General features: G+C 35.1%; 2 protein-coding genes and 1 pseudogene across 7 annotated transcripts; 2 read left to right on the top strand and 1 right to left on the bottom strand.

Moving 5' to 3' along the window:
• Window positions 1–10409: 10409 nt before the first annotated feature.
• On the top strand, window positions 10410–12488 carry LOC129903881 (protein ELF4-LIKE 3-like). Of its 5 annotated transcripts, XR_008770389.1 has the most exons (3): window positions 10410–10575; window positions 11110–11169; window positions 11743–11782. XR_008770389.1 is itself a non-coding variant. In XM_055979559.1 (2 exons), exon 2 carries the CDS (start codon window positions 11784–11786, stop codon window positions 12126–12128), a length of 345 nt encoding a protein of 114 aa, XP_055835534.1. In that variant the 5' UTR covers window positions 10472–10575; window positions 11743–11783; the 3' UTR covers window positions 12129–12488. The 5 variants fall into 5 exon arrangements, 4 of the variants coding, with proteins under 4 accessions (XP_055835534.1, XP_055835596.1, XP_055835405.1 ...); XM_055979559.1 differs by lacking the exon at window positions 11110–11169 and having other exon boundaries at window positions 10472–10575; window positions 11743–12488; XM_055979621.1 differs by lacking the exon at window positions 11110–11169 and having other exon boundaries at window positions 10473–10575; window positions 11773–12488.
• Window positions 12489–12785: 297 nt separating this feature from the next.
• LOC129903735 (uncharacterized) lies at window positions 12786–17802 on the bottom strand. 2 transcript variants are annotated; one of them, XM_055979296.1, is made up of 9 exons: window positions 17599–17801; window positions 15967–16050; window positions 15822–15880; window positions 15546–15641; window positions 15387–15464; window positions 14992–15054; window positions 14432–14605; window positions 13732–13827; window positions 12786–13003 (listed from the first exon to the last, which is right to left on the bottom strand). In XM_055979296.1, the coding sequence occupies exons 1-9, from the start codon at window positions 17777–17779 to the stop codon at window positions 12929–12931; spliced, it is 906 nt and encodes a 301-aa protein (XP_055835271.1). In that variant the 5' UTR covers window positions 17780–17801; the 3' UTR covers window positions 12786–12928. The 2 variants fall into 2 exon arrangements, with proteins under 2 accessions (XP_055835271.1, XP_055835308.1); XM_055979333.1 differs by lacking the exon at window positions 14992–15054 and having other exon boundaries at window positions 17599–17802.
• Window positions 17803–18621: 819 nt separating this feature from the next.
• LOC129903672 (developmentally-regulated G-protein 2-like) lies at window positions 18622–27574 on the top strand (annotated as a pseudogene).
• Window positions 27575–27894: the final 320 nt, after the last annotated feature.

Genomic DNA, 27894 nt, shown 5'->3' with positions numbered 1-27894 from the left:
TTGGGTCTAAGAGTTGATTGGTATGAGTTGTTATATATTTTTTTGTTATAAACTTAAATATTTTGAGTCTCCTTAATTGTTGATTTGGAGTCTTGATGAGTCATGAGTAGAGAAATGATTGGATAGAATTAAATGTTATCATAAATGCATATTTAAACTACTATTGAAAAATGTGTTTGAGATTGATTGGATAGTATAATTGGTTGAAAGGTTTGATTATGATAGAATTGTTGAATTGATAAGAGTCCAACGGAGACTTATTGATTTGGTTTTATTCGGATTGATTGTCTTATGAGCTTAAGTCTTGGGAGGAGTATCGATCACCGAATTGAGTAAGAGTGAGTAATAACTCGAATCCAATAACTAAGTCGCCAAACGTAGGATAGGATTGAACCGTTAAAGTCAGATGTTTCCTACATTACTGTCCTTGCATGATAGGACTTGATTGGTTATGGATCCATGTTTTTTGATTCATTCATACCCTGGCAAGGTATGAATGGGTGTGGAAACAACGTCGATTTATTGTACTATACTGGTTCATAAGTGATAATTGTTGGATAAGAGAGACTCTCATATTGGTCTTGATAATACTTTGAGTCAGATTGGAATGGATTGGATTGGATTTTATATGATTGGTCTTGTCTAAATTATATTTTTGTTTAGACTTAGGACATCTTGATTGAGTTATTCCTTCTTCTAAGTTGAGGTTTTGAGTTGAGTTGATTCTACCCTGATGCATATTTCTTCCTTCCATTTTATATACTCGTACATTTTATGTCACTACCAAAAAAATAGATTTTACCCACGGTTATTTAGCCACGGTTTAATAAACCGTGAAAAATTTCACACAAAAATGTAAACTTCTCTACGAATTAAGAACCGACGCTAAAATACCGTGGCAAAATCAGGCGGGAACTGTAAATTTCACTCCCTCCCTTATTTTTTCATTCCCCCCCCCCCCCCACTTATTTACATTGTTAATTTTTCCTTTTGATTTTTACTCATGTCTCTTTGAATAGGAAAAAAACAATACCCAGCAACCAAGACTCTCTACAACCAATTGCTCCATCGTCTCCTCAATGTCCCTGAAACAATTGCTTCGTCATCTCCTCCTTCGATTCTCTAGCTTCAAATAGTAGCAAAAGTGGTAAATTTACTTCTTCTCAGGTAATAAATCTTTGCAATTTAGAGTTTTTAAAGTCAAAATTAAAATAAGGGTTCTATAGTTTTTTGTTTATTGAAGTTATGAGCATATAAAATCTGCAATTTGATGTGTTTTGGTGGGTTTTCTAGTCGTTAAGAATATGAATTTTTATGGGTTTTCTTAAATCAGTAAGACTAGTTAATTACTAATGTTTCTTATATAGATCTCATGGTGGGTTTTCTTTAAATGATTGTATTTTTTTAGATGGGGTGATGGTCATTTTCATGGTGCCAAAGTTTAAAAAAGGGTGTAGTTTGTGCTAGCAAAGCAGTTCCACAGAGAGGAAAAATGTTATTGGTGGTTTCCTAGTTGTTAACAACTAGAAATTGTATGTGGATTGAATTAATTAAGTCAACTTAATCTCCCTAATGCACAATAGTCATCCAACAAATTGTGTCTTGTTTATGCATAGTAACCCCAATATTAGGTGGGAAGAAAGAAAAAGAATAGTTACCCCAAATAATTTCAAGAAATATGCTGAAAAAGTATTATTTGCTAAATGGTTTCTGCTTTGAGTGCCCTCTGTCCTATGCCTTTGTTTTTTTTGTTTTGATAAGATCAACTATGTATGTGCACTTCACCAACTCTTTCATTTCATTGTGTTCAAGTGGCTCCATATTTTTCTATAGTTGCTTTTGGTCATACAGAGCATACTAAAATATATATTTATTTTAAAAGGTTGAGATGAGCTTAAATTTAACGATATGGACAACGTGAATTAAGGGTGTTGGGGTGCTTGTTATTGTATGTTTTAATGTTATTTTTGCCTATTTAGCATCTATATTTACATGGACAATTGCTTGAATCAATACCCAACTCTACCACAGAGAGGCCTTATTGGTACGAGAATATCTCATTTCTTTTATTGTACTTGTAGGATAAAATATTGGAGCATCTTTCTAAAGATCAGGAACTTGCTACAAGTTCAGGTGTTCTTTTGAAGATACTAGTCCATCCTAATGATACCATTGGAAAAGTGTATGGAGCTGATCATTCTGGTCGTGTGCGTGGTTTAGGTGATAATGTTTGCCTTTCGAATGCTTTTGGAATGCCTAGACATTAAACAAGTCATGCGAATCTTGATATCTCTAGTAATATTTCATCAACGTGTTGAAGACTTATAGAAACATGTAGAAACCTTGGAAGAAAAGTTGACCGGATATGAAAAGACCAAAGAACAACTTGATGAGACCAAGATGAGTTACATGCTATACTTTTGTTGGATATTTTGGTGAACACTATTGCTGTACTTTGAGGCACGCTGTTGCTGCATTTTTTTAGCCAAAATTGATGCTCAATTAATGTATTTGTACCAGAATATTGCATGAAAATAATTGTAATTGTTTTTGAAAAACCTTTGTAGTTTTGCCACGGTTCAACCGTGGCTAATACACATACAAGACTGTGGCTAATTAAATGTTACCACGGACGATAAAACTGTGGCTAATTTACTGGTGACGCTCGTTATAGGCATGCTGACAACCGTGGCTAAGGTACCGTGGCGAAGTTGTGTTAGCCACGGTTTTGTTAACATTTAGCCAAGGTTTTACGCGTGGCTAATAGCCGTGTTTTTTGTAGTGTGTACTGACGTCATTTGGCCTGCATAATATCATGATGTAGAGACAGGTACTAGAGATCATCAACAGGCGCACCGTTGAGGATCTATTCACTTCCAGCTAGTTGGTGAGTCCTCCTTGTTTCCGAAGGATACTGCAGTTATCTTTTCAACTTTGAGTTAGCTTTCATTTATTTGATTTGTGGTAGCCATGAACCTGTCATTTGCACCTCTCAGATTGTTGATAGAGGCTTTATAGACTAGAGTGTTGATGATGTTGATTTGTTTCATTTTGACTAGTTTTATTCTTACTAGTTGTTGATTGGATAGATGATTGGTCTTTGGCCTTATTTATGAATAGTATTCTTGTGAGTTGAGTCTTCTGCTGATAGAATGTGATTGAATGAATATGTAATTGGACCAAGTGGTTCGCTTGGGGACCGGCAATAATCTTTGAGTGCCAACCACGTCTAGGGTACCCTCTTGGGGCGTGACAAAATACCACCTTTTTAATCTCCTCTCTTCTGGAACAACATTAATCAAACCATTCTCTTCGTGAGAAATTTGAGGTTGGATGAATTGTAGCAAGGACATCTCTTTATCATTATTCCCACTAGTAAACTGCTTCTCAAAGAAATCAATTTCTTCTTTAACAACCTCAGATTCTAATTCATTCCAAGATCCATCTTCTTTCAACATTCTTTTCAGAGCCAGCTTTCTCCTTCTACCCCTTACCAGGGCATGATAAAATTTGATGTTTCTATCATCTTCTTCAAACCAATTAACACTAGCCTTCTGTCTCCAAAACTCCTCTTCATAATGAAGATAGATTTTTAATTCTACATGTGCTTGTTATGAATAGTTATGTTGATTGAGGATGAATCCTCTTGAAACTGTGCTTCTTTAACCTTAACAATATTCTCTCTGATAGCCAATTGTTTAAAAATATCTCCAATTTTTTCTTACTTCATAAAACCAAAGCTTTCTTAGTCCTCCTCTGTTTATGCTTAAATTAAATGAAAATGCTGTCAGAACTTTCAGATACATTTCTGCTTGACAATTTCCTTAAAGTCATCTCTTTTAGTTCAAAATTTCAAAAAATTGAAAGGTTTTGCAATATAATCAGTAGCCACCCCACAAGAAAGAAGTAAAAGAGAATGATCAGATCCAGTTCTATCAAGGTGTTGTAGCTCATTGTTATCATATAACTCCATCAAAGATTGATTAACAACCACCTTATCTAGCCTCTTGAAGATACAATCTTTACCCACCCTACCGTTCCACCAAGTGAAAGGGTTACTAGAAAAATTAATATCAGATAATTCTCAAGAATTCAAGCACATAGAAAAGTCCTCATATTCTTGTGGATAAATTGATAATCCACCTCTTTTCTTCATCCCCTAAAATAATATTAAAGTCACCACCCACCAACCAATACATAGAGAAATTATGGCTTCTATTGTAAAGCTCATCCCACAAGTTTAATCTCTCTAGTATAGACCACAGTAGCTAATATCCTATTACCATCTGCTGATCAGAATTTTAAACCATCCCTACCTGAATATGTTGATTAACAAACACCCATATTTGATCATTTGCATTATAATTGACATATTTCATTTCTAACCTTCTTTCATACCTCTGAATGTGACTCACATTTTGAAATGGTTCTATTAATGCAATCATTATAAATTTATGATGTCTATGTAACATTTGTACTCTATGAAAGGACCGTTGTGTTCTAACAAACCTAATATTCCAAAACAAAGTTTTATAACTCATTTAGAGTTTTCTTTCACCACCCTTCTGGTATGAATTCTTGTAGGCAATGTAACATTTATATCTTCCTTACCCTTGCCTTTTTTAACTTTTGAAGACATTTTGGGTGATAGACCAGCCTCTATCCTGATTCTCTGCATGTTTGTGTCACTGTCAACTTCTTCTTTATCTTCAACATCTAAGATCTTTTCTAATAAAGAGTTTTTAATTTGTAATATTTCAGAAATTTTATGCAAAAACTGATGAGATATCAAATCATGTAGCTTCTCCATTGGAACAGACTTAACACCAGGTATATGTGCTATTGTAGATTTAATATCATTTAACTCCACCATGTTCTTTGGGTCTGAGAGATGTACTACTTGAAGGGGTTCATAATAAAGTGCATTTTCTAACTCCTTACTCAAAGTCAAATCTTTTTCCCTCACCTGTGCATCTGATAGAATAATGGTTATTGCTTCACCTCTATCAATATCACATTCATTTTTTGTATCTTTATCTCCATCTTCTTGTAGGTTATCCACCATCCCTTCTATGTGGCCAGAACATCCCCCAATCTTACTTTGAGATTGATCATTTATCGACTTATACTGCAATTCGATGTCAACATTACTGTCAACCACAACTATAGTAGGGATATTCATTGTATCCCCTATATTAATGTTATCCCCAACTCTCTAAACACCCTCTTTATCCTGTTGTTTATAATAACCAACAACTGATTCTGATTTTGACTGGTGTACCTCTGGCCTTGCAAGAACCTAAGCCACAACACTACTGATCTTGACACCATTTTCCCATCACCAAGGCTACTTCAATTTGCTCATCATACCTCATTGTTGCCTGTAGATTGAGAATGTTATTGTGATTTGTTGGCTGATCTTCGTGTAGAAAAGCTAATGTGACCCAATCTTTAGTGAATTTGTGTTGATTTTTGTTACTCTTTATCTAACTTGTCTTTTCCTTTTCTTTGTAGAATTAATACCATGGATTTGTACCTCTATCTCCTCACCCTTATCTCTGTTAGTACTATTAGTAATACTTGTACATTTCTTCTCCTCCTGGTGCTCTTCAACATTAGAATTACTATCATTACGGGCTGCAAACGCATTGCCTGTGCTTATACCTTCTTCTTCCATGTTATCAACAATTCTTTGTTTGAATGCCAATCTATTTTTAGGGAGCCATTTTTTAAACTTCTAACCCATTTGTATTATAGTACCATGCCAATATATGATATATTGTGATGGTATTATTGAGAAATTATGATTTTTCCCTTGAATGATTGATCTTAACAACATATAAATATTACCATGGAGGTCTTACCAAATGACTGAATGATCAAAGCATGCATATAATGACAATATGTAGATGTAACATCCCCTAAAAACGTTGTATACGGTGATTTTATTCTCGCCTAAAACTGATACAGCCTCTATATTTTGGGCATAACTTTTCATAAAATTGTCCAAATTGAGTGATTCAAATTTCCGAGTAACCACAAGATCATTACCTACAACTTTTGTGAAGACCATATTTTAAGTTTCGGATGTTACGTAGATCAAATAAATTAATTGTTGTAACACAGGATGCTGTGACGGAATAGAGTGTTTATAGAAGAAAAATCATATCTCACTGTAAGATTATCCAAATTGGTGGATTCTTGAATGATATGAAACTAGACTTCCATAGCTACAATTCTTATGAAAATACCAAATCCTAATAAGTAATTTATCTTATTCAAACGCAGCTCCGAAAAAGAGTATTCTGTTAAAAAGAACTCATCTCACCTACCATGGAAAGATCTAGATACATTTGACATCACTCATGACATAAATTTTCCTCCATTTAACATCATCCATGACATCACAATTTTTTATTAAATTTTCAGATTTTTTCTTTATAATTATTTTATTTATTGTTAGGTCTCTCCTCCACACCTATAAATACCTACCTTATTTCCTCATTTTATTCATCAAGTTTTCTCAAGCAACTCTTCTCTCTATACACTTTTTTACTCATTCTCAAATATAGTTTTAGTTCTTAGTAGTGAAGAAATACTATTCCAGTGATTCATATACTTCGGGTAGTACACAAAATATTCCGGCGGAGAGAAAAGCTAGGACTCAAGAGTGTTCATTAAGTCATTCGATTCCGACTAAAGCTTCGGATTCTAGGTATGTAAGGCTTCAATGAGAGTATTCATTTCACTCTCATGTCTAAATTATTTTGATTATATGATAAATTATATTTATTTTCTTTAAGTTCTACTCTAAGTTATGTGGGTGTTTATCCATGGGTTCTTCCACCCATGTAGTCCAAAATCTCTTTCAATTAAGTCTCTTGATTTCAAGTAATATTTTTTTATGGTAATTCTTATTTTTACTTAATAGTATAAATCATGGTTAAACTAATGATTATTGGTCTATTTTGATGCGACATAATTTCATATGTATGAATTGATGGTTTGCAAGTAATTCCTCTATTTATCTATTTAAAAGTTCTTGAAATTTCATGGTGGATTGTTTAAAGCATGATTTTTAATTAATGGATTTGAAAGTATTTATGTATATTTATTTACATATATATTTGCAAGTTGAAGTGATTTGAACCCACCTAGTTTTACTATGTTTTTAATAAAGTTTGACTTGAAAGCTTTGACTCCAAATAAATGTTTATGAAAGCAATATCTATGATCAAAAGGGAGTCTTATGAAATGAAAGAATGATGAAATGATATGAATGATGGATTCTTTATGCAATAAGGAAAAGTCTTGCATATTTGAATTATTAAATGTTTTAATGAGTTATTCTACCGAATATGATGTTTGAATTTCTCAAGTTATATGCTATGAATATTTTGAAGTATTAAACTATTCCGTGGGATTGACTTAGCACCGAATGGGGCATTGAGGTGGGATTCGGTAAGGGAATTCTAGTAGCAACCCCTTGTCTCATTAACTATGTGCCAACATAGGAGCTCTTGTAGGCTTAGGCTAATGGATCCATAAATAGCCCTTAAAGTTAAAGTTAAAGAAATGAATGAAGTTGACGAAGTTCTACCTGGCAAGTAGTCTCCCCGGCCAATGTAGGGGGTTATGTTGGATTCCATGTAATAGCTCGCATGGTCTTAAATGTCGGTTATGGTTATTTTCCCACAAAATAAATATTTTAAAGGATATCTATATGATTTATTATGCATGCATTACATTATGTTCCATATTACAAAAATGTTATAATGTTTCCTCAATGTTCATGCATCCTTACATACTTAGTACATTAAAAGTACTAACGCATACTCTTTTGCCTACATGATATCACCATGTAGGGACTGATGCTCCTCCTCGTTCTCCTCCACGTGGCTAGTTGAGATTTCGTTGAAGACTACTTTTGGTGAGTTCCCATGTTCTGGGAACAATACTCCTTTATCTTTCTAGCTTATGATATGTTGAGATATTTTACTATGGCATTTCTTCTATTATGATTGAGGGTGAGCTAGGGACTTGTATTAGCCCCGTTAAATCTAATAGTTAGAGGTATTGTTGGACATATGTAAGTTGAAGATTTACTATTATGATTTCCGCTTGTTTCTTTATCATCATTACCTATGAAAGGCTAAAAGAATGCTAAGAGGCTTGTTTGAGGTACTTTCGGGTTCCTCATTCTCCATGTCACGTCTAGGCCCTAGGCTTGGGTCGTGACAGTAGATATGTTCTGATGATATCATGGAGGTCTCCTTGAATGATTGAAGCAACGGTCAATGATATCATAACAGTATATATGAAATTAAGTTGTGGTGAAAAAATAAAAGATATTATGATTTGAGAACAAAAATAAATGAAAAATTAGCTACTATATTTTATTGAATTCATTGTATTTTAAAAAAGGGAAGAAAATCAACTTTCACATGAAAAGAGAGGATGAATCTTGGGACATTTAATTAAGGGTGACAAAAATGTGTTGAAATTTAAAAAGAGTGACAAGAGTTTTAAAAATTGAAAGTTGGTGACAATTTTATGGTTAGTAATTATGGTGACAATAGCAGACAAGCTTGATATGTAAGGCATCAACACCTGAAAATTTGACTGGAGAGAATTCGGCAGAATCTGGTGTTCCCCTCTCCTCTGGAACATGTATATCATGCCGAAACTTTGTTCTCTCTTTATATCTAGCTCCTTCATCCTCCTCACCATCTTCTACATCTTCATCACCTTCACCCTCTATATTCTTAGAAGAAGCATCCCTTTCACCTTCTTCTTCTTTTATAGATTTTTCTAATCTTAATATTTCATCTTCTTGTGACATGAATTTTTCTTTTTCTTGAGCTTTTAGAGTTGCCTCACTCTCAGGAAGGGCATGACCCTATCCAGCAAGTGCGGACAATCTATTGGTGCTATTTTTGGAGGCTTTTTTTTTTGCCTCTGTGTCATAAGTCTCTTCCTTCTAGTATATCTATTAGGAGTAGTAGAAGCAGTAGCATCATCAGTTGTCTTTCTTTTTTTGTGAGTCATTTATCTGCACCACATGAAATAAAAAAGAAGTCATTAATTAATTTAACCAATCATTCAAAATAAATATGAAAAATAAACTATTGTAGTTGTTCAAACTAATACATGAAATAATTTTTCAAACAAACTGTTGAGTTACTAAAGCAGTTGCTAAAGTTGAGAAGCAACAACTTCAGCAATTGTTGTGGAAAACTTTAATTGTTGCTTCAGCAGTTGCTGCACTAGTTCAGCAGCAGCTTCAAAAAAGTTCAGTTGTTCATAGACTTGTTACAGCAACCTCAACAATTATGTGATTTAATCACACAAGTTCTTAAGTTGCTGCAACAAAAACATATTTTTTAAGTATAACAACCAAGCAACCCACCAAACAACAACAAAAATATTTGAAATTCACAACAAATACACTATTTATTAGGGCATGCAACAACAAAATATGTGAAATTCAGACTCTTATTCTTCTATTTAAACCTAAATCACCATTTTCACAATTTAAAGTTGGTTGAAATTTTTGTTGAGTTACTGAAACAACTGCTGAAGTTGAGAAGTAGCAATTGTTGAAGTTGAGAAACAACAATTTCAGCAATTGTTGTGTGAAACTTCAATGGTTGTTTCAACAGTTTCTGCACTATTTCAGCAGTTACTTCAAAAAAATTCAGTTGTTCATAGACTTGTTACAACAACCTCAACAACTGTGTGATTTAATCACATAAGTTCTTAAGTTGCTGCAACAACAACATTTTTTAAGCACACAAGTTTTTAAGTTGCTGCAATAACAATATTTTTTAAGTACAACAACCAAGCAACCTACCAAACAACAACAAAAATATGTAAAACCACAACAATAACAACAAAAATATTTGAAATACAGGCTCTTCTTCTTCTATTTAAACCTAAATAACTATTTTCATTTTAAAAACAAAAAGCCCTAACAACGAAGAGAAAAGAAGAGAATTTTCCTTTAAAAATTGAAACCCTAATTATGACAAAGGAAGACAATGATGACGACAATGTTGACAGAGATGAAAGGAGAAGAAAAACTAGAAAGAAATAGAGATTAAGAAGAGAAAATAGTTTTGAGAGAGATTTGAGAGAGTGCGGAGATGAAAGATCAAAGAAGTTGGAGAAGAAAAGTTGAAAAGTCCACTGACAAGAATTTGAATATATTTGAAAAAAGAGTTTGAAACTTTATTATATTTTAAAAAAGATTAACAAGTTTTAAAAACTATATTTTACCCCTATTTAACCTAATCACCTAATTAAAAATATTTTAACTTGAACTTGATCAATTTGTTAGTTTTTTTAATTAAAGACTTATTTGTCACCTATAACTCAATTTTCTCATGAATCTTTCCCAAAATAAAATTTTTAAAAAATGCTGATGAGTCGAAAAAGATAAAAATGTTATTTAACTAATTATTAATTTTCCCTTTTATTTATCCTTTTCCCTGTAATCCACAATCTACGTAAACGAGTGAGAGCGACGACCGCAGCAATTGGGACAATCGAACTCTTCATCGTCAAATTTTTAAGGTAATCCTCTCCTCCTTAAACTTTTCTAAACTAAAATTTGAATGTTTTCTTTCTGTGTTTCTGGGGCTATGTGGGGATTCTCAGATTCATATGGGTAAATCATCTTTCTTTTTTGACCTTTAAATTTTGAAATCTATCCTTGTTTTGTAGAAATTCTATCTAACTCTCACTACTCTATACAAAAAGAATGGATTTTTAGACCTAGATTGAGCTTTTTTATTAGATAATTCTGAAAACTCTCACCAGTATCGTAACTTTGTCTACAGATGGGGAAAGAAATCATTTACTAGTGCTTTTTGCCCTAGATAGAGCTTCTGAAGAGAAGGATTATGATAAATTGATAGTTAAACATAACACTTCAAAACTTTTAGCCTGGATTAGCTTTTTGTAGTTTCTTGCACTTTGATTTGTGTTTCTATTTGTTGTTTCTTTTACTTCAATTATTGTCTTATATTTTGTTGTAGTTACTGTTCAGAGTGTTTTGTGTGGTGACTTTTTCATTGTCGTTATTTTTTTTTGAACTGCTTTGAATAGTTTTTCCTTGAGTCGAGGGTATATCGAAAACAACCTCTCTACCTCCAAGGTAAAAATAAGGTTTGTGTATACTCTATCCTCCTCAAATCTCTCTGTGGGATTACACTGGATATGTTGTTGTTGTATGGATCTTCTAAATACTGATTTCCTGGAACTTACCCACATAATCGCACACACTATGTATAATAGTGTTGGACATGAAATGGACCTAATTACCCAAGCTACTTTGGTATTGAAGCTTGCTTGACTGGCAACTATGATATCCTTCTGACACGAAATGAAATAAAGGTCATAAACACACCTAAACTATCACTTTTTCACGAGTTTCACACCCGATTATCATTTGTTTCCTTTTTCTACTCGAACCATCATCAGATCACTATCTATGTATTAGAACACACCTAGGTGAATAGATGGTGATAGTTCAAGTAGAAAAAGGGAACAACTAATAGTTGAGGTATGAAACTCTCGAAAAAGTTTTAGTTAGGTGTGTTGTTACCATTAACTCCACAAAAATTTTAAGGTCTTCTATTGTCTGTCTTTTGACGTTTGTGTATTCCATTATGAAGCTTGTGCATTTTGGCTTATAGTTTAACTTGTTGGTCTAAGGTAACTTTATGTTTCTATATGCAGTATTTGATAGCTATTTCTGGTTTTATTTAGTGGTGATTGAAATGGAGGATGTTGTATTCTCGTGCACCGATAATGGAATTCAAGTTGACCGCAAAGTAGTTCAGACACTGCAAAAGAATTTTGTGCAAGTACAGAACATTTTTGATCAAAATAGGTTGTTAATCAACGAGATCAACCAGAACCACGAGTCAGCAATCCCAGATAACTTGACTCGAAATGTTGGTCTTATTAGAGAGCTAAATAACAATATTAGAAGAGTAGTTGATCTCTATGCTGATCTCTCCAGTTCTGTTACCTCATCTATGGAGGCTTTCTCCAAGTGTGAATCAACAAATGCTAATCAAGCAGATCAAAGAGACAGTCAAAAGAGAATTAGGTCCAGCTGAATTAACCGCATTGAAGTTCAACTTTCTCCTTTGATTGTTTCTAAGTAAATCAGCTCTCTTTAAATGGGTTTAAGCAGAAAGGAATGGACACCTAGGCTTATCGCTATAATATTTTGAAAATAAATCCTATCTGGCCATGTGTTCCTTTGTGTCCTTCTATCTGCTTCTACAATTGGACTCAAATTCATATTTAGCAAGTCGTAGTTTTCTCCTTGTATGTTTGTTACTGTAGAGTTTCTTGTTCTGTCTTTAGTTGTTTGAGTGGGCGCGAAGAAAATATATATAGAGCCCCACTAAACTCTGAAAAATGTACACATGATGAGATGATAAAAGACTTATAGTTTCTTGTTTGAGTTCTAACTTTCATGTCATGAACCAGCCTCCCTCCCAGTTTTTTTTCTTACTTGAAAAAGAAGAGCATATATACCTTTGTTCTTTGTTCTTGTCTTTGGAATCCATCATTGTATCATGAATTTGTTTCTCTGTTATTTCGAAAATGGTGGTGTCTGAACTCATTGAAACAGCGTGAGGATGCTTATTATACACTCCTGCGTGCTTTTTCTTGAATCGCGTTAGACTGCTTATCTGTATTTTGCATTTCACCACCAGTCATGACCTTTTCTTTCTATTGAAGTTCTTTACAACTAGACAGGGGGCTTTTCTTTTGATGGCTCTTTTAGCATCATATTTACATACAGAAAACAAGCAGTTTGGATATCAGAGAAATCCTCTCAAACACTAACATTTTTCGTGTAATCGAGAAAAAAAGAATATACTACCAATTATGGATCCAAAAGAAATTACAGTTCTGATTTATCTATCAAGTTTGCAAAACACTCTTTCCAATCCATGACCTTGTCCTCACCATTGACCACCTGTTATTTGACATGCTGAAAGATGTTAGCTATTTAACAACTAATGGAGAGGGGAAGTGCATTCACAACAAGAAAGTCCCATGATGATGAAGATCATCTCTCGAACATAAGAACATACTGTGACTGAGATTTGAAATGAAGAACTAAAAAATATTGGTTACTTCTTCTCCGAATAGACGTGATCCAACAAGTATTTGATTGTAACTTTGAAAAGTTCCAAATAGGCACACTGCAGATTGAATAATTCTTTTTTCCAACACAAGCGATCAACTGTTGATGCTTTCTTTAGCAACATTAGCATCAGTTGATACCACTCCAGAAGACATTTTTCAGAACATTCATATGTAGGAAGACCCCTCTGTAGCTTTCAGGTTAATATATTCTTATTTTTTTCTTATTTTTTTGGAGGGGTGAGGAGGAGGAGGGGGGGAGTAGGGTACGTCAAAATAAAGGGCTCTATAATTTTTATATTCAAAATATGAACTCCATACCACTAAATACCACCAACTCTTCTTCACCAGAGTTCAAGAGTGGAACTTTTCCACTTTACCCCCTTGGTGACACGACCCCCTAACCTCATGGTTAGAGTCGGAGTATCCTTTCCATAAGGCCAACACTCTCGTTCCATCAAGAATAGGGAGTTATAAGTCACCAACCTATGTAAACTCTTCATTTGTGGAGCGCACCTATAGAATCTTAGAACATTAAAGGCCAATCGAGGAACAAACCTCGAATATCAGTCCTTTATGTGGCACAGTGTCAAACGCCTCTACACAGATGAAAGCAGCATCCTCCTTGCTCAGCTTTCCTTGTGATGCACAGCCCTGGCATGAAGATCATAGAACCAGCTGATTTTACAAAATTTAACTTTCTTGCGAATGATTTTAAGTGAATACCATAGCAAGCCAAATTGCTTAAAAACAAAGGAAACCATTCACCAAAAAACATATTCAAATGCTAAGTTTTTCCTATAAGCTGCTATGCTTAACGCAATGGTTGGAATGGTGGTAACTGGAAACATTGGATTTTTAGGAATTTCCAACAAAAAGATAGCTATTCGACTATCATCTGTATATCAATTCTAGGGGTCCTTCATGGGCACATTACTTTGTGTTTGAACGAAATGTAAAAACTAAACTCGAGTGGACAACTACAGTGTTGAGTAGCAACGGTAAGGAATTTCTTAACATGAACAATGAAAATTAGTACAGAGGTTTTCTATTCGATTTGTGAATAATTTTGCACTAAAGGAACACCTTATAGTTCATTTGTGGTGGTTTCAACCTTGGGAAAAATAGTTGTATGACATTATGCTCCTTTGGAAACAGCCAGTGACATTTCCAAATTGGCAAGCGAGAAAAGAGCATTAAACAGATGGTGATTTCGACACCATCTACCTAATAAAGAAGCTACACAAACAAGGATTACCTCTTTAAAGTTGAAACCTTGATTTCCACCCGGTGCATTTACCAACAAGCCAGTTCTAATAATGGTGTAAGGGATTCCCGAAGCCATAACCAGTGATTCATCTCGTTCTGCCTGTTTTCTTGCATTGGCAGTAACAATTGCTTGAACCCCGCTAGAACCTCTATAAACAGACAGCTGCAATGTCGTCATATCATTAAATCGAAACATAAAACCATTCAAAAATGGCATTATACGAAAACATGCCCTTTAACTTAGGTCTCAACTGATATCTATGCCTTCCAACTTTGGGTGTGCACAAGTAGACACTTAAACTTGTATAAAATTGAACAAGTAGACACACATCCTATGTGGCATAATACACGTAGGACACCATGTAGGATGCGAATTTTCATGCAAGACGTGTGTGTCTACTTGTTCAATTTTATACATGTTTAAAAGCCTACTTTGCACACTCAAAGTTGGAGGGCACATATGCCAGTTGAAGTCAAGTTAAAGGGCATTTTTATGTATTATGCCTTCGAAAATTGCCATTGCCTGGAAAATGTATGCGAGAGGACTACCTGAGATAATAGGATCACATGTTGTAAACCTTTCCAACTCTCTATATTTGATACAAAACCTTCCTACAAATGCAGCTAAGTGTAAGAGACCTGACGCGCATCGGCCGGGCGACATGCCAAGCGCCAAGGCGACATGCGACGTCGGCAGCGCCCTGCGCTTCTTAACTAATAATTGTTCACATAGAAAAGAAAGTGCCTAAATAAGCTACGGAAAAAATAATTAGCTAACAAGAATAAGATGCAACAAGATTACACGATAAATCCAAACAATGAAAGCAGTGTTAGGAAACAAAACAGATGTATTATAGATTCATATGCAGATTAACGCGTAAGTATTTTTGTTGGGGATCACAGCAAAAACTGATAACGGAGAATAATGATAAGAACAAGCATACATTTGGGCATATCACTGCACGAACACCACTTAGAGCCTTCTTTAGCAATGATCTGTCCCTTGCATCACCTGCTATTGGCTTCATAGCAGCTTAGGAACATTAAGTATTAAAATACTACCAATTCTATGATACTAAAAAAATGTACAAAATGCCACCAACCTCAACATAAGTACCAAAAGCTTCCATTGCAGCCCGCTTATCCTTTACCAGAGCTTTGATCCGAGTTCTTTTGATTATCAATGACAATATAATCATCTGTCCAAGATCATGTATAGGTGAAGTTGACAAAGGATGAGACAAGCGATGACTAACATCATTTCAGTTGACCTTCAGTGACATAATATAAATTCTGCCCATTGCTTGCAAATGCACATATTGTAAACAACAAGACATAAAGATTCTAGTGCAAGATATCCGATGCTACCATATACGAACCTGACCAATCTCATTATCTCCATCGGTAACTAAAACTGCATCTCTGACTTCATCTTCTTCTGTTTGTGAGAAAAAAGAAACACATTTGTTGATATAATATTTTAGAGCAGAAATCACATGCAGAATAATTACTAAATTCAGCTACCAGAAGACATATCTTCTTCTGAAAGGGATCCATCTTTTGGGAGGAGCTCGGGTGCCCCATACCATTTCCTTAACTTTGGACCGCCTGAAATCAATGGCATACTTGGATGAAAATGTCAATGATTAAGGAAATGTTGTTTGATCAGAGCATACTTTGAGATAAATTAGATTACATCATATCACATAATTTTAGTGGGAAGGATTGGCGTAATAAGCATTTATGTTTTGGGTGTTAAGTGTCTTTTTCTGTTTCTCTTTTCGTTTAAATGACGTGTTTTCATCATTTAAGGCCTAACAAGTTTAAAGATTTTCTCATTGAAATCATGAATGTTTATGATACCAATGATATTTTCAACCCGAAGAGCAAAAACCGTTATATGAAACTATGAGTTGCCATCATCAGCCAGTAGAGATATTAAATTTCTATCAAGAAAAAAGTGGGAAGTACTCATCAGTAGCTTTAACACAGAGACCAGAGAACACAGTATGATAGACAGATAATGCAAAGGGGGCCTTGCATCAGACGTTTTGCAGTACACCAAATGTACTGGTGTATTGAATCCTTAAGGCAAGAAAGATTACATTTACACTATTACTAAAAATGGAAAATGAGAGTTGTATAAATCCTAAATTGGGAGAATTTTAAACTAAAACCTGTCATCAAAGTTCAACTAGAGGATTTGCTGTTTGTCATCAAGCATAGAGCTATCGCAACTAGAGGCAGATCCAAGATTTAAAAGGAGTAGGTGCACCTCGTCATAGATCTTTCTTTAGATTTATTATATACAGAAATGAATGCATGTGCATTCAGTGCTTATATGCTGGATGCATCAACTGCTAATTATATACTGGACCATACCGGCATATGGAATCAGTTTGAATTTTCTACCCGACATTCTCCAGTTTAACATAAACGGTTAGGGATGCAAAAATCAAGTTCAACACCCCCAACCCATTCAAGTTTGGACAGGTCTTGACCCACCATTTATTAACTCAACCCATTTCAGTCCATCAAAAATTGGGTTGATACGTAGTCCAAATTTGTCAAAATATTTTTAAAAAGACATTGATTTAATTTGATATGTCATAATAAAGAAAAATAGTAATTTTATTAGGTATAAAAGTTTATAAAAGAACAAATAAAAAATTAAATCTTAGTAAGAATTGGGCTGATTGGGTTATGACCATCATTTGAGCCCATTTCAGCCCAAGTAGCTTTTGAACGGGTTATTGATCAACTCAATCCAATTTAACCCGCTCAAATTCAGGCCAACCCGCTCATTTGACACCACTATAAACTAACTAAAACTCTTGGAAGAAGAATCTATTGAATTCAGCCTCAGCCCTCCTAGGCTCTTAATATAACAATAATACAACAATAACTACAAGTAAGCCTTAATCCCAAATAAGTTGGGGACGGCTATATGAATCTTCACGACTGTCCATATACCCCAATTAAAAGTTTCAATATTGAATTTCCCCAATTTTTTCAAGCATACATTAAACTGCTAGTTGAAATGAATCATTCAAAAATGAATAACGAATAGGAGCATTTATAACAAGCGCGCTACTAAGTAAGTGAAGAATAATGTCCAATTAACACAAATTGAAGTAAGGAAGTAAAAAAACAAACCTTCAATGTAATCAAGAATTTGGTCCATGAAACCAATTTTTTTCTGTGAAGAAAAGCAAGTGAGAGAACGCTTATTGGTGTGTGAGAAAAAGAATGAAGAGGGTTTGCTGTTCTTCCAATTCTTGCACCACAATTGTGAAGGTTGATTCACACAAAGAGATAAAGCTGCTGAACTCCCCATAGACTCCACAAACGGTTGGTTTCTGTTATGTCTTGGGGGAAAACATAACTTATTAAAAGTGATTTTTATGACAATAGAAAATGTGACTTTGAGTAATTTTACAAGTGGGTTTTGAAAAGTATAGTGTGCATTTTTTATTTTTATCTTGTGAATAAATAGAGAGAATGTTTTTGCTAGATTGTTGATCAGTGTTGGAGTCACGATTTTTTCGGATTCAAAATATAAATAAGTAAACACACGAATAAGTTGAATGAGATTCACATTTAGTATATATACATAATATTTTTTTAATCATATATGAATAATGTAAGTTTTCGTTGAAGGGGCTTGGGATTAACTCTTCGACCTTATCTGACTCCGTCCCTGCCCTCTACTCAAGTAAAACATATCAAAATACATAGCAATAACAAATAATGCAATAACTAAAGCAACAAAGAAAATACATAAGTAATAATAAATTTTAAAAAGTAGGAAAATAGGAGAGAAATAATGATGATATTGATAAGGAAAATTAGCTAATACAAGACTACCTATTAAAGTGTTTGGTTGGTACCAAGAAAGTTAATTTTTAAGAAAATATAAGTTATTCTTGAGAAATATTTTTCAGTTTTAAAATTTTAAAATATATATAATTTATCGATTTGGTTTAATTATTTCTTATTTTTTTTAATAAAATTAAAATAAAATGAAATATTATTAATTTTTAAAAATGCAAAATCAGATCAAACAAAAATCAATTTAATTAAATTTTTATCAATTTGAATTGATTTTTACTGAAATGGTGAATACCCGAATAAAGGCATTTCATTGATCATGTAGTGTAATTATCTAAGCATCAGTGTGCAAAATTTAAATTTAAATTCAGGTCCTCTAAGTTGAAGAACTCTTCATTTTGATCCCACCTTATTTGCACCACCCTTGTTTCTCCATTTTTCTAGTAGAACATACACTATCTTCTACTTACACACGACCCGCCGCATATAGTCGCAGGTCCGGTCGCCGGAATATACAATATCTTCTCGTCGTTCAGGTATACGCCGATATCTAGGGTTAAAATTTGCTCTCATAGTGTTTTAACCTTGCAAATGATTCGAATCCTAAAATTTGCTCGTAATTTTCTGATTGAGGCTTTGATTTTTTCACATTAACAACAGTGTCAAATGCACGACATGTTGCATTCTGAAAATTGCTCCTCAATTGAACGATCACCAGTTCTATTTGATTGTCAGAATTTTACTCTGAATGGATTAATGTGTTCAACGAAGATTTCTCATAGTTGTTGTGATGTTTACAAGTTAATTTCCAGTGTTTGTTTTTCATGTGATACGGAGGAACATAGGATTCATATAGCAGATCCTAACTAGTTTGTGATTGAGCCAATAGACTATCTATTGGTTGATTGGTAGTGAAAGATTCAACTTGGATTCATCATAGTTCTTGTGATTTTTGCAAGGAATAGAGGATTGATATAGTTGATCCCAACTATTTTGGGATTGAGGCGTGGACTATTTGATTGATTGATTTGTTTGTCATGTGATAATGGTTCACAAATTTGTTATGGTGTAGTATCTACCTTTAGTATTACAAACCAATTTTATGAATGTTTCTCTGGGAATTTTTTTCTTATAATATAAGAATCACAAGTCCAAGCATTCGAAGTCGGTTGCATCAGCTCTGTTATTTTCATTATCAAATACTCGTTACATGGATGTACTTGGTCCATGTGCTCTTTTGAACTTACAAAATAGCCTGGTATCTTTTATTTTTGATGAAGACAATATAGTATGGTATCTTTGACTCTAGCTCCGTCTTTTTTGCTTATGCGTCTCTTGGGGGAAAACATGATTCAATTTTTTTTCTGGTTGGTACTTTTGTGAGTATCTCGTTGTCGATGAGACAGTTTCTTGACTGAAGCTTATCTTTCTTTGTTTCTCATTGCAGGAAAATTAAGGAACCATGGGGATCATAGAAAAGATTAAAGAAATAGAAGCTGAGATGGCTCGTACACAAAAGAATAAAGCAACTGGTAACTGTCATAGTCATGTAACTAAAGCCTTTTTATTTGATATTTGTGTTATCTACAATTTTATTTGAAGTGCCATTCACGTTATTATTAAGCATAACCTTGTCAAGAGATACATTACCTTTTCTTTTCCTCCTGAGTCCTCCTGAAACCTTATCAAAGCAGTGCTGCCTGAAGGAGCATAGATTCTTGATCGTGTCTTCAAATTAAGAGAAAGAGAGAAAAATGTGTGGAATATTGGTGTTTGTACTCGGTCACTAATGGCTTCTACAACTTTCTATTTTTATTTGATGATTGTGCTTTGTTTCATGCCTCCTATGCAAAGTATAAGGGGCGTGTTATTTTTGCGGTCTGTGGACTTCTTCCCCCCCCCCCCCCCTGCATGTCAGCACATCATAATTAACTCAATCATTAAATACTTACTGCTACAGATACAGTAAAACCTAACTCAAATTTAATAATTCATAGAGATACACCCAAAAGGCATTAAAATGAACTTATTTTGACTGATAGGACAGGCACGAGAACTCGAAATATTATCGGAAGCTCTTATCGAAGGATTTGGCCTGTGATGGAAATGCTTATTGTTGAACCACAACCACCATAACGCTTGATCATGATGGACCATCTTAATTAATTTAATCTCTCCTCTCTAAACAAGGTAGGGGTAGGCCGAAAAAGTATTAGGGAGAGTTGATTAGACAGGACATGACACAACTTTATATTACCGAGGAATGACTTAAGATAGGAAACAGTGGAGGTCGCGTATTAGGGTAGAAGTTTTGTAGGAATAGAGTGTTGTCTTGCCTTGCGAAGGTTTAGTGCCTGTCGTAGGAATAATCATACCCTTGTAGTTCTTGCCATATGCTTTTTATTGTATTTCTATTATAACTCTATTTTGTTGTTATTATTGATTTTCTTTTCTTATTGACCGCTATGCTTTCTCCATTGTTTTCTTCTTCTTTTACTTGGGTTTAATGCACTTAAGCCGAAGGTCTTTCGGAAACAACTTCTCTACCTCCACGAGGTAGTGTTAAGGTCTGCGTACACTTACTCTCTCCATTGGATAGTTGAAATTCGAAAGCACTTGTGCTAGAAGTATGAACTTTAGATGGATCTTGCAAGGATGAGAACATCCCTTATGGTTTAGCATGGGATGATATTAGTTTGAGAGCAATTATTTTAGAGCTTCGTAGTCTCTCGTGATGATTCATTTCTCTGCCCTTAATTCCTCTGTACATGTATTTTGTGCTATGAGGTACAGGCTTACTCCATGTATCCTCTCACATACAAATGAGTGTGGTATATTTTATTTATATCTTTTATCTGTGATGAATAAACCTGCCTGTATGTCAACCTTTTCCCCAAATTTCCTCGGAATCTTAGTGATATACTGTACCTTAGATGTGTAGAGTATCATCTCGGTCAGCTGAAGGCTAAGATAGCAAAGCTGAGGACACAACTGCTTGAGCCCTCTAAAGTATGTGATTTTGGTGTTTCCGACTGTTAATTGGTGCAGTGAATTCTCCATTAACTTAGTTACCTCTAGATTTCATGATGTAAAAGTTCACGTCCACTCGAAACCGGCTTTCTCCTATCCGTCTTTGTTTCTTGTTTTAATAGAGAGATAATAATAACCTTCTGATTATGCTGATGCAACAGGGTTCTAGTGGAGCTGGAGAGGGTTTTGAAGTCACAAAGTATGGCCATGGACGTGTTGCACTAATAGGATTTCCAAGGTTTGACTTCTCCTCCTCTTGGTTTTAGATGCCATTAATTTCATCAGAAGGGAAAAGAAGATATTAGCCTGTACAGGTTAATTTTACAAAGTAAAATATTTTTGAAGCATTGTGTGCTAGATTATGGAATTAAATCAGTTTTTGGCTTTTGCTGATAAACATCATCTGATTTCTACCCTAAAAAACAACAACATACCCAGTGAAATCACACAAGTGGGGTCTGAAAAGGGTGGTGTGTATGCAGCCTTACTCCTACTTGTGAAATAAGTTGAGTTAATAACCTAAAATTCTGAAAAAAATTATGTGAGATTTCTTTTGGCAAGGCCAAAGATGGGAGTCTAACTCAGTGACATTTAACTACAGCTGATCTGGTAATTATGGGAAAAAGTGGTTCTAAGTGTTTGCTTGTTGTGTATTTGCCTTTTCCCTTTGGGTGTCGTAAAGAATTTCATTTTTCAGTATGTTAGCTGCAACTCTTGGTCCCCTAAAAACTTTGGTTTTTGTCTTTATAGTGTTGGAAAGTCAACACTCCTAACGATGCTGACAGGAACACATTCTGAAGCTGCATCATATGAGTTCACTACACTTACTTGCATCCCTGGTATTATACACTACAATGATACCAAATTTCAATTGCTTGATCTTCTGGGTATCATTGAAGGTGCATCTGAAGGCAAGGGGCGTGGTAGGCAGGTAATTGTTGATGCTAGTTTAGCAATTTGGCAAAGAATGGATAAAATACAGTTCCTGAATCTCATAATCTTGATGATCAGAGCCTCTGAAGAATTTCTCTTTGATGACAGGTCATTGCTGTTTCCAAGTCATCAGACATTGTTTTGATGGTTCTGGATGCTTCAAAAGTGAGTGTTGGTCACTGTAGCTGATACTTTGACAGTATAGGTTTTATTAAAGCTCTTTAAAAAGCGCTCCAGGTCTATGGGCTTTAAGCGCAAAGCACAATTATAAAGGATGGGCTTTAGTTAGAAAAGGTGCTATGAAGGAAAAAAATAGATCTGTAATGCAAGAAATAAGGAACAAGTTCATTCATAATATTTTCCCTAACAATTAATACATCTCTTTGCTGACTAAAATTATCGTTTAGTACTGCTCAATTCAAGATAGAATTCATGAGCAATGTGGTGCTTGCCTTAGTGCCTTGCCTATAGAGAAGCACCCTTAAACGAGATGAAGCGCCCTCCTAGAGCTTTTCTGAGCTTCAGAGATTAACCGCGCCTAAAATGAGCCCTTGACAACATTGGTTTTCATTAGATATAAATCATTCAGTAGATGTCTGTTTTGATAGAACTTATTAGATATTGTTGTAATTGTTCTGTGATTGGGTGATTTCGGTTATGATATTCTTTGATATTGCTTAATCCCTCTAACATTTTAGTAGTGTCAGGATCTAATGTGTAGCCCCTCCTTTCAATCCTCTCATGCTTAAAATACTAGAAACTTTCAAGGCCTCATCTTATTACTTTGTGATTGTGATATTGTTCGGATTGTTGTAGATATAGCACATATATCTTGTGATTGGTGGATAATCTTTACAAGTCTGAGATTTTTTCGGGAACTAAGGCTCCTAATTGTAACAGTCTTGTGATTTACGGATAGATTCTATTTTTGTGAGTGTCAGCCATATTATAAGAGGGTCTCCTACAAGTTAGATCCATGGAATGCGGCAAGAAAAAGCAATATTATTAACTTGCTGTACCTATTAAATAAATATGATAAGCGCTTCATCAAAAGAAATCAAATAAATATGATAAGCTTGCCTCTAATATGCGCTTATATGCTTACCGAGTCAAATGTCTAGTACAGTGACCTTGATTATGTCATGCCCATCTTAGACTTGACTAATTGTTTAGTGGAAGAAACAATAATATATGTTGTACTTAATCCACAACAATTATTCATGAAGTTAATAATGATGAAGCAAAGCTGTAACGGCTTGTCTCGCTGTATATGTTGGGAGTCCGGAAATTTGGTGGTTAGTTGTACCTTTTGTTTGTGTCTTGAGGACTTCCTTTAACTATTAAATTCGTCTTGTTCCCCTGGTAGCTGTTCAACAAACTATTGACTTGGCTGTTAAACTATTGTTGATTAGAATTTTCATATTCTTGCGCTTCCTATTGAAAGGTGACACACCCCTTTTCAATTCAGAGTGAAGGCCATCGACAAATTTTAACAAGGGAGCTGGAAGCTGTGGGACTGCGATTAAATAAACGACCTCCTCAGGTGATCTACTCTGTGCATTATTTATGTTGTCATTTTAGCTCCTTCATTCTTATTACATTATTTTCTTTATCTCCTTTGTCTCTCTATTTTTTTTATTTGTGAAAATATCATTTGTTCTGGCGGATTTTCTCAATTATTGGCAACACAAGTACTGTATAACATTATATGGGATGACCTTATAGCAGAGTACACCTTGACATTCGTCCTCAAGTTATTAGGTGGCTGGGTTCTTGCTTCATTTACTTTCCACGGCATTGATATTATGAGACACTTATGGAGTTTATGCCCTAGGTAACACTGTTTCAAATCTAGTTTGAAAATGTTTCTTCCTCTCGAAATTTTGTCTGGAATCCCTGAGATTTTCTTTAAAGTGCTGTTTTAGTTTTTTGCACGCATGCATTCATTGGCAATATGCTCCCCTCAGATTTGACAACTTCAAATATGGATATAATTTACATTCCAAACGGTTGCTGATGTACTTCAAGAAGAAAAAGACGGGGGGGAATTTCTTTCAACAGCACACTGCATCTGACGCATATTGATGAGAAGCTCTGTCATCATATTCTTCATGAATACAAGATTCACAATGCTGAGGTACTCTTTCCCTGTTAACGTAATATGCTGCAGAACATAATGTAGAAACTTATATTTTCTCACAAACAAAAGTGCTGATTCTACTAACATTTTGTGGATTCCTGTTTGCAAGTTTACATCTGCCCCTTCCCCATTTATATGTGCAAAACCTCTGTAACTTTATATTCTTTGTTCACCTTGTTAGATTTTTTTTTCATGAAGATGCTACAGTGGATGACCCTATTGATGTTATTGAGGGAAATCGTAAATACATTAAGTGTATATATGTCTACAACAAGATAGATGTTGTCGGTATTGATGATGTGGACAGATTAGCCCGACAGCCAAATTCCATTGTCATTAGTTGCAACTTGAAGGTATTATGTGCAATAGTTATTTGAATACTGAAAGAAGTAACATAACAGCTATAGCAAGTTTTTTGATGAATCAGAAAGCTTACTAATCTAGTCTAATGTTTTAGCAAGGTGCTATCTTTATTACAATTTTCTGTTTCTTTGCATTTGCATATTGATAATTAGTGACTGCAATGAAGAGCATATTTAAGTGTCTTGGATGTGCAATTTTGGGATTGTCCACTAAAATACACTTGGCAGTGACAATGTCAATCTTTTCTTTTTGTGTGGTTCTGTATGCAGTGGCGTATGCAGAATTTTCAGTAAGCGGTGTCCATGTTTATAGAAGAAAGGATAAAAAATTAATTATCACTTTTATACAACAACAACAACAACAACCCAGTGAAATCCCACAACATGGGGTCTGGGGAGGGTAGAATGTACGCAGACCTTACTCCTACCAAGGTAGGACGGCTGTTTCCTGGAGACCCTCGGCTCAGTAAAAGCATAAATGCATAAAAAATGTTAAATAAGAATAGAATATTAAAAGTTTTATGAGAAAAACAACAAACAAATAACGAATAGATGACAAATAAATACAAATAAATAAAGACTAATAACAAATAACGATTAAATAAATAATGAAAGCGTCACAGGTAAAATTGAGTAATCAAAGCATAGAAAGTAATAAATAATAACAGAAATAACAGAAATCAGAAGTCAAAGCGCAAGAGATCGTAATGCACTACTACACCTATGAATAGAGAAGAATAACGAGACTATGAACTAGCCTTCTACCCTAATGTGGGTCCTCCACACCCTCCTATCTAAGGTCATGTCCTCCGTAAGCTGTAACTGCGTCATGTCCTGTCTAATCACCTCTTCCCAATACTTCTTCGGCCTACCCCTACCTCTTCTGTAACCATCCATGGCCAGCCTCTCACACCTCCGCACTGGGGCATCTGTGTCTCTCCTCTTCACATGTCCATACCATCTCAGTCGTATTTCCCGCATCTTGTCTTCCACCGAGGCCACTTCTACCTTGTCCCGAATAGCCTCATTTCTAATCATGTCGCTCCTGGTGTGCCCACACATCCATCTCAGCATTCTCATCTCAGCAACTTTCATCTTTTGAATGTGAGAAGTCTTAACTGGCCAACACTCCGCCCCATACAGCATAGCCGGTCTAACCACCACTTTGTAAAACTTGCCCTTAAGTTTTGGTGGCACATTCTTGTCACATTATAAGTAAGATATATTCTTGACCCATTGGTTTAGTCTAGTTTTAAGCTAGAAGAGGTCTTGGGTTCAACACTACTTGACCCCAATTTTAAGCAATATAGTATGTTATATTTTTGTGCTTAGGTTGAGGTCCGAGCCTCCAACCTCAAATAGCAAAACCGGACGACACTGAACCAACACTCCAAGAGGCATCTTTTGTCAAGCAGTGCCGTTTCGTTCAATATATCTCTTTATGCATAGTATTAATATATATATATATATATATATATATATAGTAAAAAAATTCGATGAAGCGGTGTCGCTTGACACCCCTTCGCTCAACATGGTTGCAGCTGTATGACTTCCAAGTTGGATTGCTTCATTGTGAATATGGGTTCTGGGCTCAGTAATTGCATTTATTTCTTTTTTCCTTTGTGAAAGTTAGCTTGAAGACCCAAAGGGAAATTGAATACTGCGGAATGTGAATCCTGGACACGTGAGTGTGCTGGTTCTTGTGTTGGAATGGGGTCCAAACTATCGTTACCTGCTAATACGCTTTTCAGAAATCTTCTAACCCATTGCCTTGTCTTTATATTAATATTGCTATTGAATTTGGAACTGCTGAATCTGGACAGACTACTTGGGAAAATGTGGGAAGCAATGGGTCTTGTCTGAGTTTATACAAAGCCTCAAGGCCAGCAACCAGATTTCGCAGAGCCTGTGGTTCTCTCTGCTGTATGTTGTATCACTTTATGCTTTTAAAGATTTTCCCACTTGTGCTCTGTTACTGGAGAAACAATTCCCATTTTCTGGTCTTTGGTTGGGGCAGTTTGTTATGTTAAAGACAGTTCTTCGAACAGATTCCACCTCCATCCTTCTTTCTTGTCGCCGTACTTTGTTGATAAATCTTTTTCATGTAATTATGATTTCAGGATAGAGGTGGCTGTACTGTAGAAGATTTCTGTAATCACATACATAGGAGCCTTGTCAAGGATGTGAAGTATGTCTTGGTATGGGGCACGAGTTCAAGGCACTACACTCAGCATTGTGGTCTCAGTCATCTGCTCCAGGATGAAGACGTGGTTCAGATTGTCAAGAAAAAGGTAGCTAATCTTCACCATATCGGCTTTGGGAGTTGTCTCACTATGTGCTTCATGAAGACACACTTGATGCCTATGACATTCAAAGCATTTTTTTTGTGTTGTACAGGAGAAGGATGATGGTGGAGGCAGAGGCCGATTCAAATCACATTCTAATCCTCCTGTTCGGATATCTGACACAGAGAAGGCGGCTCCACTGAAGACATAGTTTAATCATTCAGTGAAGCTTTTATGTATGTGCTAGTTGTTGGGGCATCAATTTTTGATCGTGGAGTATATTGCAGGAAAGTAATGAGCTATGCTAGAGGTTTCTTCATTATGGTGTGAAGCTACTCATTATTATGATATCAACACTTTGCAGTGTATAAAAAATATGGACATATGCCTTCCCTCCGAAGGTAGGGGTGAGGTCTGCGTACATCCTACCCTATCCAGACTCCACTTGTGGGATTGAATTGGGTGTGTTGTTGTCGTTGTTGCCTTCCCTCTGAAGGCAAGATGTGCTGCAAAGAGTTTCCATCTATTATTGGAACTTTAGATGTCACCTTCCAACCGGCAGCACGTCTTTGTGATAACTTATATGGTTGAAATGGTAGAGGGCTTGAGGCCTGAGGGAACTTTTGATACCAAAATTGTTTCTTTTCATTCTGTAGCTGTGTTTCGAATCAAAAATCACATTAAACTTTAGGGTTAACTATAATAAGTGGCTACTAGGAAATAAATAAGAAAAATGTTTGCACAAATGCTGAATTTACATATCATTTATGTATTCTCATTTGGGTACCAAATGCTGAATTTCTTAGGTGGCTTAATGCATAGCAAAGTCCAGGTAATTGAGCCATACTTTTAGGCAACAATCTTCTATGAT

Source organism: Solanum dulcamara, chromosome 1 (genome assembly GCF_947179165.1).
Source record: "Solanum dulcamara chromosome 1, daSolDulc1.2, whole genome shotgun sequence".
NCBI classification, from domain to species: Eukaryota; Viridiplantae; Streptophyta; class Magnoliopsida; order Solanales; family Solanaceae; genus Solanum; species Solanum dulcamara.
The sequence above is the reverse complement of the archived record's forward strand: the minus strand, read 5'-3'. Positions and strand labels throughout refer to the sequence as shown.

Bases quoted from the DNA above. Each gene is read 5' to 3' on its own strand.
- LOC129903735 (XM_055979296.1), bottom strand. From the start codon at position 17,779: ATGGGGAGTTCAGCAGCTTTATCTCTTTGTGTGAATCAACCTTCACAA. The intron at 13,828-14,431 runs GTAATCCTTGTT...TCTTCATGCCAG, and splicing joins AAGGTTTCAACTTTAAAGAG to GGCTGTGCATCACAAGGAAA. The intron at 13,004-13,731 runs GTTTGTTCCTCG...GTCAAATAACAG, and splicing joins ATAAAGGACTGATATTCGAG to GTGGTCAATGGTGAGGACAA.